Below are 15,882 nucleotides of genomic sequence, written 5' to 3'. Positions count from 1 at the left end.
TGCTCCCCTGACCACGCAGTAAACAAGGGGGAGGGTCCAAGGGCTCCACCCCCTCGCCCGAGCTCTCGCCGAAACGCCTACTTCTTTCTCCATATTGTATACTGGCATCGAAGCCAAGGAGATGCCATTTTGCTCGAGGGCACTGCCAAAGCCTGTCAGCTGCGGCCATGTTAATGCGGGGCAGTCCCATCTCTTTGAGGGGCGCGACAGCGAGGTCCTGGAAAAGAAACGGGTAAAGGGAAGGAAGGTGAGAGGAGGTGTACGTCACAAAAGGTGCTGAGAGACTTGGGTTAACGGGATGAAGCCGTCAGTATCCCCGGGAACGAAGCGGACCCAGTCGAATTCCTGAGTCACCGTCGGGAGGCGGCGGTCTGGGCCGCCATATTGAAGCCTGGCAAACCGAAGCAAAAAAGTTGCCATATTGAATCTTTCCCACCCTTGGTGCTGAAGGGGGATAGGCTGGAGGGAGAGTCCATATACATTTTGGGCAAGTGATGCCAGCTGGTTGCCATGTCGTTAATGGGCACTGCTTTCCTCCACTTCTATGGAAAAGGTCGACGATGGGTGAGGGGCGTCAGGTCGCTGGCCTTAGTTTACTGTGGTCCTGAGAGTGCACATTCCGATGGCCGTATTTCTTGGGAACAAATCGAGATGGTTCTGGCTTGTTTCTGAGCAAGCTGAAGCCTTTCTTTCACCATCTTTCTTACGGGCACCATGCCGTCATCATTGCCCCACTGTGAGCCGGTGATGTTCCCGTGGCCATTTTGGTCTCGGGCGGCCCGGATAAGGGAGGCGGAGTGTGCAGAACGGAGGAGGGCCAACCACGCGGAAGTGACGCAAGGCGCCGCCATGTCTTTTGAGGGCGGTGACGGCGCCGGGCCGGCCATGCTGGCTACGGGCACGTGAGTGGAGGCGGCGTTGTGAACCGCGGTGTGGGGAGGATTTGGCCGTCCGGAGGAGAGGGGCCCTGGGAGGGCGAGTAGCTCGCGGGAGGGGTATGGCCTGCGTAGATCAGAGGACAGAGATCTTCCAGCGACCCTACTCTGAGCGCTGGAAAGGGGTCGCCCGCGGGAACCGTCGTGTCTGACCCAAGGCAAAACCTAGACAGCCTTATCCTCCGGTCTCCAGACCCACTAGGATCCTTGCCTTGGTCGTGGACCATGTCCACGGGGTCTGGGGGTTGCTCGGGGGGACTCGGGGCACCCCTCACCCGTCCAAAGGCGGGACTTCCGGTCCTGACCCCCACCTGGGCGGGATTTCCTGTTTTCTTCCTAGAGAAGTGGGTCTTCCCTGGACCCCCGGGCGAGGTGGGAAGGAGGTCTCTGAGAGGTTGAGGAAATGCCCAGACGTTCATCTTTACCCTGGCTATGCGGGGTGTGGGGTGGAGGGGCATCCTCGAGTTTCTCCCACTTTGGGGCTGGGGGAGGGGCACTGCTAGTTTGACAGGTGGTTGGAAGGGGGCTTCACTAGCATCCCTCATTCCTTGGCGGACTTTGTCTCTTTCCTCACCTCTTCCTAGAATGATTTTCTTCAGTTCACGTGCTCATCTCATCCTAAGAGGCCAATTACCTTAGCTCTCCCCTCCCCCTCCTATGGGGGACAAGTCTCACCTCTCCCTAATTCTAAGATCCTCAATTTGGGGGGCTGGGGAACCCTCCATTCATTTCTGAGCTCCTTAGAGGGTACAGGACTTCCTCCAGCAGCTGAAAGGGTGGAGTCTCCCCTGGTCTTGGCCACTTTACTTTTGGAGAACTAACTCCAGAGAGCCCCCAGGCCTTAGCAGAGAGGTGTGAGTTGCCCTCCTCCTATTTGCCCAGGCCTTCTTCTTACAGTGGAGGGACCCTCACACCCACTCAACCCCATTTCACTCTTTTCAATCCTGTAACTACTCTAAGATCTAGGCCAGAGAGTTTAATCCTGATGTCCCAGGGATGTGAGAGCCCCAGGCCTACCACTGCCAGGCTGTGTGACCTTGGGCCAGTCATTTCCCTGCCCTGAGCCTTGGTTTCCTCCATCAACTAGGGGGGACCCTGAGCACCTCTCAGTTCTGTTGGATTTTGGAGTCAGGCAGACAGCAGAGTCAGCCCTGCTTTGACCCATTTAACTTCTGGGCCTTCTGACCACCACCTGAGGCTCTCTGAGTCTCACTTTCCCCAACTGGACATAAACCTTTCCTGATAAGGAAGGCAAGATGGCATTTGGGATTAAGAACAGGCTCTCCTCTCCAGCCCTATGACCCTAATCAAAATACTGAATCTCCCTGGCCCTCAGTTTGCAACTGTGAAGTGGGGTAATAACAGTCCCTCCTTCATAGGGTTGGGGAGAGGTTGGGATGAAAATGGTGATGACCCGCTTGCATCCCTTGCCTTGCCTGTGGGAAGTGCAGTGTGAATTTGCTATGGAATCTGTCAGGAATGGTTGTGCTCTTGCTGCATGTGGCTTCCAGCATGGGCTTTGTACTCCATGAGCCTTGCTTGTCTCGTTTGTGAGGTAACAGCTCCCACCTTAGTGGGTCAGGTAGGAGGTGAAATGACAGGTGTGGGCTCCCTACACGGAGTCGGTGCTCAGCAAACACTGGCTCATGTGATTATGAGTTGAAAAGGGCCGGCGATTTGAAATCAAGCTACACATGACCCTGGCTGGACTAGAGCCTTGCTTGAATTCCTCCAGTGACGGGGTGCCCCCTACCTCCGTGAGGAGGCTCCTTGGCTTCCCAGCAGCCCTGGCTCAACCACTCTGGTTTACAGGAAGAAGAAAATGAGGCACAGAGAGGGCCAGTGAGTGGTCCAAGGTCACACAGCAGGTTTGAGATGGCAGGAAGCCAGCCCCCTTGCCCCTTGCTCTTTTCTCTCTCTCTTTTTTAAGTTTGTTTATTTATTTATTTAAGTAATCTCTACACCCAGTGTGGGGCTCGAACTCACAACCCTGAGATCAAGAGTTGCATGCTCTTCCAATTGAGCCAGCCAGGCGCCCCAGCACTTTGCTCTTTTCATCTCATGAGGAGATGCATCCAGCAGATTGTCTGCTTAGGGCCAACCTGTCCTGGGGCACAGATCCCTGACCTTGGGGAGCTCACAGTTTGATGGAGGAGGCAGACAGAGGTACAATTGTCATAAGCTCAAGGGACAGTGAGCTATAATGGAGGTAGCCCAGGGCATTGTGGGTCTAGGGAAGGCATCTGATCCATCCTGGAGGCTCAAGGAAGACTTCCAGAGGAACTGGCAGAACAGTCTTGTAGGAAGTACAAAGCTTCATAGATGGAGTCAGGCGCAGAGAACAGTTTGTACCCATTTTCTGCCTGCCACCCTGCGGGGCAAGGCTGGTGGCTCAGAGATGAATCCTACAGGCTCACCCTCAGGCGGCTCCGCAGTGGCTGGGGAGACAGAGATGGATCCAGACAGTCCTCCCCAGAGAGCCCTGTGCTAGAATGGGGGGATTCTCAGACATTGTTGGAGTCCGAAGAGGGGGGACTGACCCAATCTGGGGTGAGGAAAAGCTCCTTCCACACGAGGGTGAGAGAAAGATTGACAAGTAACTAGATGACACGTGATCTTGACTGAAGGCCTCAGGCCTCAGAAGTTTGGAAGACTGTGAGGCTGAGGGGCCATGACCTTGTCCTGGGGATACTAGGGAGGGGCAGGGTCGGGTGCAGTGTAGAAGGATCCCCAAGGGGCAGCGCACTGCCCAAACTGGAGGCTAAGAGGTTCAGGAAGAGGCAGGAATGATGGTCCAGCAGAAAAAGAATGCTGGCCATGCAAATCATTTCAAATCTCCTAGAAGCCACATTAAAAAAGTAAAAGGAAAACAGATGAAATTCATTTCCGCCATATATTTTATTTAGCCATTATATCTGAAATGTCATTTCTTCGACGCGTAGTCAACAGACTGCTAGGGAGACCTCTGACATCCAACTTCTTTGTACTAAGTCCTCAAACACCAGTGCGGATTTCATACTCACGGCACCTCTCACCTTGGACCCGCCACATCTCACGTGCTCCTTAGTCACATGCGGCTGGTGGTTCCCATATTGGACAAGGCAGGGCCAAGAGGAGGGACCGGGGCTGTTGGGACAAGGTGGAACAGGAAGGATGGGGCCGGAGGGTTGGGGACGGGGCCAAGAGGTCCGGATGGGGAGGAATTTAGGGGAAGGGGCTGAGCTCAGCTGGGACAAGGTGGCCAGGAGGGATGGGAGTGGCGTCTACGGGCAGGTGGACGCCTGGGGGCCAGGTTTAGCCCGTGCAGTCAGTCCGCGGGGCCTCAGCTCTCTGTCCTGCTCTGCCCTGCAGGGCGTGGATGGCGTCGGGGCGCCCCGAGGAGCTGTGGGAGGCGGTGGTGGGGGCCGCTGAGCGCTTCCGGGCCCGGACAGGCACGGAGCTGGTGCTGCTGACTGCCGCACCGCCCCCCGCCCCCCGCCCGGGCCCCTGTGCCTATGCAGCCCACGGCCGTGGGGCCCTGGCCGAGGCTGCCCGCCGCTGCCTCCACGACATCGCCCTGGCCCACAGGGCTGCTGCCGCCGCCCGCCCCCCCGTGCCCCCACCAGCACCACAGCCACCCAGCCCTGCGCGGAGCCCACCTCGGCCTACCCTGCCCAGGGAGGAGGACGAGGAAGATGAGGACGAGCCAACAGAGACTGAGACCTCTGGGGAGCGGCTGGGTGTCAGCGATAATGGAGGTGAGAGAGGCAGGGGCTGGGGAGGCTCTTGGCTTGGCAATTTGTCTCCAAGGTCGGTTTTCCTGGAGAGGTGGGACTTGCCCGTCTCTGAGCCCTGGTGTTTTGTGGCAGCCGCAATCTCAAAGAACCTGGGGGCAGGCTGGTTTGCCTGTGCCTCCCTGTGTGACTTTGAAGCGGTCACGGCCCCTCTCTGAGCCTGTATCCTTACATGTTAACCTGGGCCCAGCTCTGTGCTGGGAGGTGCCAGACACAGACACAAAGCAGCTCAGGCCCTTTTCTTTTTTTAAGAATTTATTTATTTATTTGACAGAGAGAGAGAGAGGGAGCACAAGTAGGGGGAGCGGGAGAGGGAGAAGCGGGCTCCCTGCTCAGCAGGGAGCCCGAAGTGGGGCTCAATCCCAACACCCCAGGATAACAACCTGAGTCAAAGGCAGACACTTAACCTACTGAGCCACCCAGGTGCCCCGCTCAGGCCCTTTCCTTGCGAGACTCCCAATCTGGCCAAGAAATTGGTAGTCCTGACGGGAGGCAGTGCCCTGTGGAGACCATGGGGTTGAGACCTGAGCTGGGAGCTTGAGCAGAACAGGAGTTGTTTCCAAATCTGGGGCACCTCATGCTTGTGAGAACAAAGATAGATGTTACAGAAGAATCAGGGATGCAGGCAACAGCTTAAGGAAGCCAGGGGGGAAAGCAACTGGCTGTCTTGGAGGGGAATCCAGAGGTTGGATGCTTCAGACACTGGACTATAACATTAGGGCTTTGAAGAGTGATTAGGAGTTTGCAGGGCAGGCTCGATAAGTAGGACTTACTCATTTGTTGTTACTACTAACGCTTGCTTCTTCACTGGAGAAAACCCGCATAGGGTTCAGGGCACAGACTCTGGAGCCAGGTGGCCCAGGTTCAAATCCTAGTGACATGGTTATTAACTGGGAAACTTTGGGCAAGTGATTTAACTTCTCTGTGCCTCGTGGTCCCCATTTATCAAACAGGGATCATAATCGCCTCATATTCGCTCAGTCTGTATTTTGAGTCTTTCATCGCAAACAGATCTTGCTGATTTCATGTTCATCCAGCCAGTTGCTTTCACCTGGGGGTGTAACAGACAAAAACTGGATTTGTTTGTGCTGATAACCAGGCAGATAACTAGGGGAAGGGTGTTTGAGGCAGAGGGAATAATTCCAGAAGCCCTGTGGCTTGCAAGGGCCTGGCCGATGCAAGGAGTGGGGAGGCGGTGGGGGTGGCTGGAATCCAGAGCACATGAAGAGCAGCAGGGACCCAACTGGCCCGGGCCACTAACACCATCCACAGGGCTCTTTGTGATGGACGAGGATGCCACACTCCAGGACCTGCCCCCCTTCTGTGAGTCGGACCCTGAGAGCACAGACGGTAAGTGTCCCAGGCTGTCCCCACCCCTGGGGGATACTGGGATAAAGGCAAGGACGGAGGCTGAAGTCCACGCTCTCTCCCAGATGGCAGCCTGAGCGAGGAGACCCCTGCTGGTCCCCCAGCCTACTCAGTGCCCCCAGCCTCAGCCCTGCCCACACAGCAGTATGCTAAGTCCCTGCCCGTGTCCGTGCCCGTCTGGGCCTTCAAGGAGAAGAGGACAGAAGCACGGTCATCGGATGAGGAGAATGGGCCGGTGAGGAGCAAAGGGGAGAAGGAGAGGAGGGTGGAGGGAGGGACTCAGAGCCACTTCCTCCAGGAAGCCCTCAGGCATGGAAGCCACATTTCCTAGGATTGATCTTGCCCTCCAACTCATGAGGCAGGTTTTGGGGCCAGAGCCCTAAAGGTTTAACTCCTGCAGCCTTAAATTGTACCCCAGTGCCTTACAGAGAAAGTCTCTTCTGGGTTTTTAGGAACAGCTTTATTTATAGAATACCTGCTCCAGGCAAGGCACAGGTGTTTTGGTATCCCCTCCAGAAGGGGAAACTGAGGCTCAGAGGGGTTAGATCACCTTCTCTCCCCACCCTGCATGTTCCTGGCTCCTCCTGGAATTTGCCCCTCCCCCACCTCCTCCGTTTCTCCCACACAATCCTACATGTGGCCTTCCTGGGCTGCCCTGGGTGGCTCTTCATCGCCCAGCACTGAACCTCCCTGAGGCACAGGGACTATCTGTGACTTCCCTGAGACCTCAGCTTGGAAGAGGCAGAGCAGGGATTGGAACCCAGCCTCCTTTTGGAAAGGAATTACAGACTGCAAGGGAGGAGGCCCTGGGGTCCCGCGGTCCCCCTCCCTATGGTGCCTCTCAGTGGCCACATGTTGGCAGCATCCATCCGCAGCTTCTGTCTGCGTTGCCCCTGGGGGAAACCCAGTGAACGTTTGAGGCCCAAGTGGTGGGGGTGCTGGGCTGGTCTCTGAAAGGGCGGAGCCTCTCCCATTCTGCTGGAAGCCAGACCCAGCTCAAGGTGTCAGGCCATAAGGGAGATCGCACTAGTTGCTGGGACTGGAGGCCAATGTGAAAAGGGATCCTTTCCCTACAGCGCCGGCAACATGGTAGTTCCCAGTTCTTGAGAAATCACTGTGCTGATTGTCTCAGACTCCGTCATCAGCCCCGTGTTTGAAAGGGGAGACTGAAGCCTCTGGAGATGAACTGCTTGTTGACAGCTAGTCGGTGGCAGAGGCCTGATTGTTACATGACTCAGTGCCAAGCCCAGGCCAAATCCTTAGACATGACACCCTCTGGGTGCACACAGCCTTGATGGTCAGCAGAGAAGCAGCACTTCCGCTGTGTAAGAAGGAACTGGAAGGGCAGTGGGACAGATAGCTGTTCTTGCGCATAGAGTCAGGCCAAGAAGGGAAGGAGGAGAGGGGCAGGAAGGCTTCATGGAGGAGGTGGTGTTTGAGTTGGGTCGAAGGATCCCACACGGAGCAAGTCAGGGTAAGGGGCCTTCCTGGCTGTAGGCAAAAAGTGCTGGGGCGGGGGTGGGGAGGGAGAGGAGGCGGGGCCGCAGCGGGCGCTGACCCCGCCCCGGTCCCGCAGCCCTCTTCGCCGGACCTGGACCGCATCGCGGCGAGCATGCGCGCGCTGGTGCTGCGGGAGGCCGAGGACACCCAGGTCTTCGGGGACCTGCCGCGGCCACGGCTCAACACCAGCGACTTCCAGAAGCTGAAGCGGAAATACTGAGGCCCAGGGAGAGCGCTTCCCGGCCCAGCGTCCGCCCCGCCCCACACTACACCCCTGCCCCGCCCGCCGGGGCGGGCCAATCCGAGTCAGACCCGGGACCGGCCTCTCAGGTCCCCGGGGTCCCAGGATTGCCCCCTCCCTGCCAATTCCCGCCGTCCTTCCAGCCCACGACCCCCTCACGCGCTGAGGAGCGGGACCTATCTCGTTTCCCGATTGGGTCTGTCGCCGCTTTCTTTGCCCGGCGACAGGTTCTTTCGATTAAGGGATTGGCTCGCTCCCAGATCGGGGCGTAGCTAGTTTAAAGCCCTCACGGGGGTCAACTGTCGTTTTTTTGCCTAGCGACAAGGGCTTTGCTCGCGCGGCATTGGTTGAAAGAGAACAGCCAGGCCACAGGATTGGGTAGTGGCAAGCCTGTTCGGCCTAGAGAATGGACAACTCCTTCATTTGATTGGCTTGAACCTAAAGGGCTTGACCAATTACCCGGGAGTCGCCATCCCATCCTTCCTGGGTTGTCCCGCCTGATTGGCTCCAGCCTTCTGAGGGCGTGGCCAAACCTTCCTCTGTGCCCAGGATTGGCCTGCGGCCTTAAATTTACGTTCTTTACACTACAGGGACTGGGGTCGTTTTTGACCAAGTCCTGACTACGTGCCCCTCTGCCCCCTCCCAGGGACGGCCCCATCCTGTCCCTGCGTCTTGACACCCTCTCATTGGTTCCATCCCACAACAGCCTGCCAATCGTAGTCCGTCCTTGCAGCCAGGACGGCACCAGCTCCCGCCCCTCTCCCCTCACCCCCACAGGTGCCTTAAAGGGCCCTCGTCCACCCAAGGTGGGGGGCAGGGGCCCTCGCTCTCCGGCCCTTGTGTGGGGGAGAGAGTCGTGGGTGGGGATCGGGAGTTGGGAGGGGTGGTCTGAGATTAAAGAGTTTTACTTCTGACAAATGAGTATAAAGTGTGTTCATTCAACACTTTCTGAAGCTGAATGAGCAGCATCTCATTGATTTTTCAGTGCAAAGATAGGAGTTGGAATTATTGTCCCCATTTTACAAATAAGAAAAGAGATTCATGGGGTACGAAGGGGGGTATTCCAGTCCTGTGTGACCATTGATCCCCAGTCTTCTGGGGGATGAGTTGGAATGTGAATGGTCTTTAAGGAATCAGTGCTCTGAGTCCACATAGTCCCCGGCAAAGCCAGGAACGTCCAGCTGAGGCCGGGAGTTTTCCGCTTAATATAAGAGCTGAAGGTTGGAGAACAAATGGCACCTGGTGCGAAGTCTGGGTTGGGTCAAGTAAACCTGGAATCTTACTCTCCCATCAGACCACCACCGAAGGAATGCTAGCAATAGACAAGACTTACAGGGAGAGCTACCAGCCAAATACTTTATTTTTTTAAGATTTTATTTACTTATTTGACAGAGAGAGACACAGAGAGAGAGGGAACACAAGCAGGGGGCAGTGGGAGAAGCAGGCTTCCCAGGGAGCAGGGAGCTCGATGCGGGGCTGGATCCCAGAGCCAAAGGCAGACGCTTAACGACTGAGCCACCCAGGCGCCCCCTCCACAGCCAAATACTTTTATAAAGTTATTTACATCTACTAACTCCTTTAATCATTCTAGGAACCCCATGAAGTGAAAACGATTATATCCTCTTTAAAGAGAAAACTGCAGTATTGAGGGACAGGGCTGCTGTCGGGGGTGGAGATTTCTTGGACTGACGATCATCAAATGGAAAAGAAGTTTCTCCCTCTGTAACTAAGGAAATGAATTTGTTAAGAATTGAAGGTGGAACGAGGAAAATCTGTGAACAGAGGACCCACCCTCCCCCCCTACTGGTCGGAGCCTCCCATTGCTGCAGGAGAGATGAAGGTCAGAGCAGCCGAGGGACCGAAGGAGCCCCGGTCTGAGAGGGGCGGGGCTTCTGTCGTGGGAGGAGCCAAGGCCCTGCCCCCTTCCATAGGGCGAGTCATTTCCGTCCGCCGAGGAACAGAGAAAGCAGCCGGCGGAGTTGCGGGCAGAGAGCCTCGGGCAGGAATTCCCTGGTCGCAAGTGGCAAGTGAGCCCCGGTCGGGCACGGTGAGCGTGGGGCCGAGCCGGGGGTGCGCGTGAGGTTCTTGGCCTTTGCCCTGGAACGTTGGGGTCCGGGCTCGCCGCGGGACTGAGCGAGGCGTCGTCGCCTGGGAAACGGCGCGAGCCGGCGGCCGGCGAGAGGGTGGGATTTCCGGAGCCTTCAGCGGAAGAAGGGAAATTCCTGGTCTGGGGGGGAGGAGGCGGGACTTCCTGTAGCAATTTGAGGACGACCTGCCACTCAAGCCTGTTTACCTACTTCCCCTTAGGCTGGTGCCCGGGATGGCCGAGGTGGAGGCCCAGGGCAGCCTGTGGCTGGAGAGTCCCCCTGGGGGCGCGCCCCCCATCTTCCTGCCCTCGGACGGGCAAGTCCTTGTCTTGGGCCGGGGACCCTTGACCCAGGTTACGGACCGGAAGTGTTCCAGAAACCAAGGTGGGCGGGGCCGGAGCAGTAGGGGGTGTGGCCCGCTGCTGGAGCGGGAACACGGTGTTGGGGCAAGGTGTTCAGCCAGTCCAGTAAGGGAGCTGCTTGGCCACCGGGCGGGATTGCGTGGTGTAGCTAGTCCTAAAGTTGGTAGGTGCCTGCTGGGGACCATAGGAAGAGAAATGCTCTGTCCCATCTGGAACTAGCCAGACCCCTTAGTGGGGAGGGGAGGGAGCCGATCCCGAGACGAGTTGTCAGGCCACCGTGAAGGTTTGAGTCAGGTCACGACCCTTGCCAAGGCGAGAGCCGATCCTAGGGTGAAAAATACCTGTTGCTAAGCAGGGCTGGGTGGTGACGGGCGAAGCCGAGGACCTGCCTCTAGCCACACGCGTCATTAAGGAGAAGCCAGTTCTGTACGGAAAAATGCCCGCCCTGCCCCTAGGCGGGGGCCTGCGTCCCAGGCGACCCCGAGGCCTCTTACCTGACTACTGCCTGTAAAGGAGACAGCGGGTCCCGTTTAGGAATAAACTGCTTTCCCCTCCCGAATGGGTTGTATTGTCCCCATCATGTGGCCTGAAGCTGGCCATGCTCCCCAGTGGGGGGAAGGCAGTCGCACAACGATGCACATTCTGACTCCACCCTCTCAACCCTCAGTGGAGCTGGTCGCAGACCCCGGGACCAAGACCGTGGCAGTGAAACAGGTACCAGTTCCTCAGCAAGGCCTGGGGGTGGCGTTGGGGAGGAATGGCAGCCCAGCAGGGACCAGGCCCATTGGAAAAACCTGGTTTGGAGGGAAGAGGGTGTGGCCAGTAGAGAAGAGTCGCGGGACTGCCGCTGCAACGGGTATCCATCCACATTTAAAACTGGATGAGCCCGGACGCCTGTAATTTCTCCACATCCCTGATTGGTGGTACACAGTGAAGAGGCGGGGCTTACAGGTCTGATTGGCAGGTGGGGAAGGGAAGTCCTTCCAGGTGGTCTTTTTTTTTTTTTTTTTAAAGATTTTATTTATTTGAGAGAGAGCACATGAGAGGGGGGAGGGTCAGAGGGAGAAGCAGACCCCCTGCTGAGCAAGGAGCCCGATATGGGACTCGATCCTGGGACTCCAGGATCATGACCTGAGCCAAAGGCAGTCGCTTAACCAACTGAGCCACCCAGGCGCCCCCAGGTGGTCTTTAATTAGAGGAGGTTATGGGTGGGGGACGCAGCCAATCCCAGCTCCTCCCTCTCCCTTTGCAGCTGGGAATTAACCCCTCAACTGCTGGGACGCAGGAGCTAACTCCTGGGTCAGAAGGTTCTCTGAGTGTGGGGGACACACTGTATTTGGTCAACGGCCTCCACCCACTAACGCTGCGCTGGGAAGAGGTCTGCACGCCTGAATCCCAGCAAGACACTCCGCCCGGCACCCCTCCGGTGGCTCCAGACGTGGCAGAGGATGTTGAGCCGCAGAAAAAGCGGATGCGGAAGTCCTCCCCCGGCTGGGAGAAGTTCGAGAAGCTGCTAGTGTTTACTGCACCTGGGGTGAAGCCCCGCAGCAAGGTGAGGGCCAAGCCGAGGGAGCCACACAGACTGGGGACCCCCCGCGCAGGTTCTTCAACCTCTCTTAGACTCCACTTTTTTGAGAAGTGGACCTGATGGCAAATTCAGGGATTGTTGTAAGCCTTGGGGGAATCGATGTATGTCCGCGCCTGCCTGACCCACCGGAACCCCAGCAGTGACCACCACCACTGGAGCAGGGCTCCGGAGACCCAAGCTCACATGCCATCACTCCACCTGCTCCAAGCCCCACTGGTCTCACCAGTAAAATGATGAACCCGTGAAAAGCATGTGGCACACTCCCCGACATGTGGTTAGCACCCAAACAACTTCACTCCTGTGTTTATTTTCACAGTTAGCCTTCTGAGGTGAAGGCCAGGGGAGGTGCGTGAGTAGGATATGAACCCCATTTTAAAACTGCCAGACCCAGGGGCTTAGGAGGAATAGGAGACGGTACAGTGAAGCTTTTAGGCTTTGCGCTCAGGTGGCGGGGACCCATCTTTTTTTTTTTTTTAAGACTTTATTCATTTATTTGACAGAGACACAGCGAGAGAGGGAACACAAGCAGGGGGAGTGGGAGAGGGAGAAGCAGGCCTCCTGCCGAGCAGAGAGCCCGATGCGGGGCTCGATCCCAGGACCCTGGGATCATGACCTGAGCCGAAGGCAGACGCTTAATGACTGAGGCGCCCCGGCGGGGACCCATCCTTGCCATGCCTTGCCCTTACGTAAGATGTGTGGGCTCTCTGTGACTCAATTTCCCCTTGGGTGACAAGCGAGTGGTAACGTCTCTACCTTGCAGGGGTGATGTGATGCAGCCTGTGAGTCCAGGGATTGGAGGCGTAATGGGGTTGCTGTTCCTCTTTTCTTGCTGACGTCAGGTGGCCGGCTTTGATCTGGATGGGACCCTCATCACCACACGCTCTGGGAAGGTCTTTCCCACTGGCCCCAGCGACTGGAGGTGAGAAGAGGCAGAAGAAGGGGGTGAGTGGGGGGCCCCCCATGGGGTCCCAGGTCACCTTGCCACTTTCCCACCTGCCCTAGGATCTTGTACCTCGAGATTCCGCGTAAGCTCCGGGAGCTGGATGCTGAGGGCTACAAGGTGTGTGTGCTTTTGTGCGTGGTCACCAGGCCGCAGGGCAGACTGGGGCCCTGGGGAGGAAGGCACCAGGTGACATCCATGTGCTCCCCAGCTGGTGATCTTCACCAACCAGATGGCCATTGGGCGTGGGAAGCTGCCGGCAGAGGAGTTCAAGGCCAAGGTGGAGGCTGTGGTGGAGAAGCTGGGGCTCCCCTTTCAGGTGTGGCTACAAGGGAGTCAGGGCTGTGGAGGTGGGGGGATGGGGACCCAGACAGAGGCAGGGATGGAGATAGAGTGAGGGACAGGGAGGAGGGAACAGAGACCCAGGGAGAAGGCAAAAGAGTCCGGGGGAGATGGAGGGGCGGGGCCCCGGGAGCTCTCTTTGGGTTGGTGAGGGTTGGGGTAGCATCCGTGGGACCCATGAGCCCTTGAAGGATTCCGGGAAGGAGCCCAGGATGGTGAAACTCCCGCCCACAGGTGCTGGTGGCCACACACGCCGGCTTGTACCGGAAGCCGGTGATCGGCATGTGGGACCATCTGCAGGAGCAGGTGAGTGGCGGTCTCCCCGTGGCTCCCCTCTTCCCTCACTCTGCCCAGCTTCCCCCCTGCAGATCTCTGGTATTTGGCCTCCTCCTTTCTCTCCCTCCCATCTCCTCCCCTGGTCTTTGCCTCCTGTTTCCACCTGTCCCATTCTGTTGGTACGCAAGGGCGGCGCTTTTCAACCCTGGAGGTCAGAGTGGTTGAGTGACACATCAGTCATTCATGCGTTCTTTTGTGTGTGCATTTGTTCTGAAGCTCGACAGCTTCTTGAACTGAAGGTTAGTGTACAAGACAGACCGGCTGGGGCGCTCACATACCTGTGAGGGCGCAGGCGATAGACGCACAGACTGGGGTGTAAAATAGTGGGAGGGATGAAGCAAGGGAAGGCAGGGTTTACCTACAGTGGTCAGGTAAGGCCTTTCCCAGGTGCCCTGGGAGATCTGAAGCTGGTGAGGGAGGGAGCCATGTGGGTAGCTGGGAAGAGTGGTTTAGGTGGGAGTAGCAGCAAGTGTAAAGGTCCTGAGGCAGGGCTGTGACTAGTGTGTCCCGGGACCATGAAGAGGCCTCGGTGGCTGGACCGGAGTGGTTGATGGGGTGAGGGTGGGGCGTGAGGTCAGAGAGCTGCCAGGTGTCAGACCAGGTGGGCCAGGTGAGGCCTTCCCTTTTACCCAGCGGGGGAGCAAAGAGGGTGCTCAGGCGCGTTGGGGGGAGAGGAATCTCCGGAAGTGGGAACTGGTGCCCTCTGGTGGCCGCATGGGGAACAGATGGGTGAGGGCAGAAGCCAGGAGCCCGGCAGCCAGGATGGAACAGTCCAGGATCCAGGTGGTGGCAGTGAAGGGGGCTGAGAAGGGGCCCGATGGCAGAGCCAACAGGACGTGCTGATGGGCTGGGGCACGGAAGGCCAGAGGTCAGGCCTAACGCAGGGCACGGATGGAGCCGAGCAGCCCGGGGCACCCGTTAGTGTTCTGGGGGAACAGATGCGGGAGTGGGCTCCTTACTGCCTGCGGTCTTGTCACCTGTCCCTCCCCAGGCCAACGAGGGTGTGCCCATCTCCATCGGGGACAGTGTCTTCGTGGGAGGTAAGGACCCAGGGGTGGGGAGAGTATGTGGGTCCCCCAGGGCCAGCAGCTTGTCCCCAAGGTCACTGTTGGACAAGGGGGTGTGTCTTCTGTCCAGATGCAGCTGGACGCCCAGCCAACTGGGCCCCTGGGCGGAAGAAGAAAGACTTCTCTTGTGCAGACCGTCTGGTGAGGCCCCTGTCCCCTCCTCACCGGGAGCCATGTCCCCACCTTGTCTGACACCTGTGTCCCTCCGACCCCCACCCAGTTTGCGCTCAACCTTGGCCTGCCCTTCGCCACACCAGAGGAGTTCTTTCTGAAGTGGCCCGTCGCCAGCTTCGTGCTCCCCACCTTTGACCCGGTGAGGCCCTCGGGGCGGGAGTGGGGGGCGCGGGGGGATGAGGAGGGGGTCACACTCGTTGTGCCCGCCCCTCCCAGAGAACCGTCTCCCCCTCGGGGCCGCTCTACCTCCCTGAGTCCAGCTCCCTCTTGAGCTCCGACCCTGAAGTGGTGGTCGCCGTGGGATTTCCTGGGGGTGAGACACCCTGACCCCGGGCCTGCAGAAGCCCCCTCGCGGCTCTGGGTCCTGGGGCTGCCCCTGATCCTGCCCCCCGCTCCATAGCTGGCAAGTCCACCTTCCTCCAGGAGCACCTCGTGTCGGCAGGCTACGTCCACGTGAACAGGGTGAGCCTGGGGCAGGGGCACCAGTGGTCCTTCCTGCCTGTCCCCTCCCCCCCCTTTGCCCGCCCCCCAGATTGGGGGCTTCTCTCAGCTCTCTGCCGTCCTCCCTCCTGCAGGGTCTCCCCACACCCCGTCCTGCTGTATCCCTGTCTACCCCCCCCCCGCTCAGGGGTCTTCCCCCATGTCCCCCAGGACACGCTGGGCTCGTGGCAGCGCTGTGTGACCATGTGCGAGACGGCTCTAAAGCAAAGGAAACGGGTCGTGATCGACAACACCAACCCAGACCCTCCGAGCCGGGCCAGGTACCGGGGTCCCAGGGGGTGGCCCCGGGAGGGGGGGCGGGGGCTCGGGGCCCCTTACCAGCCTGGCCCCTTCCTTGCCCCCACAGGTACATTAAGTGTGCCCGGGACGCGGGGGTCCCCTGCCGCTGCTTCCTCTTCACGGCCACCCTGGAGCAGGCCCGGCACAACAACCGGGTGAGCTGGCCCGTAGCCCTGCCGCCGCGCTCCCCTCCGTCCCCCCAGTTCCGGGCCCGCCCCCCTGACCCCCGCGTCCCCCCGCCCCTGCAGTTCCGGGAGATGACGGGCTCCCCTCACGCCCCCGTGTCCGACGTGGTCATGTACGGCTACAGGTGAGCAGCGCTGCCGGGGGGGACGGGTCACTGGGCAGGCCCGGGCCGGGTTTCACATCCCCCCCCCATCCCCCCCCCC

General features: G+C 58.6%; 2 protein-coding genes across 4 annotated transcripts; both read left to right on the top strand.

Annotated features, from left to right (window-relative positions):
- Positions 1 to 142: 142 nt before the first annotated feature.
- On the top strand, positions 143 to 8,735 carry AKT1S1 (AKT1 substrate 1). Of its 2 annotated transcripts, none has more exons than XM_081807692.1 (5): positions 143 to 247; positions 4,287 to 4,672; positions 5,981 to 6,058; positions 6,142 to 6,311; positions 7,653 to 8,735. In XM_081807692.1, the coding sequence occupies exons 2-5, from the start codon at positions 4,294 to 4,296 to the stop codon at positions 7,794 to 7,796; spliced, it is 771 nt and encodes a 256-aa protein (XP_081663818.1). In that variant the 5' UTR covers positions 143 to 247; positions 4,287 to 4,293; the 3' UTR covers positions 7,797 to 8,735. The 2 variants fall into 2 exon arrangements, with proteins under 2 accessions (XP_081663818.1, XP_006751292.2); XM_006751229.3 differs by having other exon boundaries at positions 147 to 902.
- A 982-nt stretch (positions 8,736 to 9,717) lies between these two features.
- On the top strand, positions 9,718 to 15,828 carry PNKP (polynucleotide kinase 3'-phosphatase). Of its 2 annotated transcripts, XM_081807670.1 has the most exons (16): positions 9,718 to 9,864; positions 10,125 to 10,288; positions 10,934 to 10,980; positions 11,519 to 11,818; positions 12,694 to 12,773; positions 12,857 to 12,914; positions 13,006 to 13,113; positions 13,371 to 13,442; positions 14,464 to 14,512; positions 14,610 to 14,680; positions 14,760 to 14,852; positions 14,930 to 15,026; positions 15,114 to 15,175; positions 15,365 to 15,474; positions 15,561 to 15,648; positions 15,742 to 15,828. In XM_081807670.1, exons 2-16 carry the CDS (start codon positions 10,138 to 10,140, stop codon positions 15,805 to 15,807), a joined length of 1,452 nt encoding a protein of 483 aa, XP_081663796.1. In that variant the 5' UTR covers positions 9,718 to 9,864; positions 10,125 to 10,137; the 3' UTR covers positions 15,808 to 15,828. The 2 variants fall into 2 exon arrangements, with proteins under 2 accessions (XP_081663796.1, XP_081663797.1); XM_081807671.1 differs by lacking the exon at positions 10,125 to 10,288 and having other exon boundaries at positions 9,724 to 9,864.
- The last annotated feature ends 54 nt before the right edge of the window (positions 15,829 to 15,882 follow it).

The sequence above is a fragment of the Leptonychotes weddellii genome, chromosome 16 (genome assembly GCF_054177405.1).
Source record: "Leptonychotes weddellii isolate Sample4059 chromosome 16, ASM5417740v2, whole genome shotgun sequence".
Taxonomy (NCBI): Eukaryota; Metazoa; Chordata; class Mammalia; order Carnivora; family Phocidae; genus Leptonychotes; species Leptonychotes weddellii.
The sequence above is the reverse complement of the archived record's forward strand: the minus strand, read 5'-3'. Positions and strand labels throughout refer to the sequence as shown.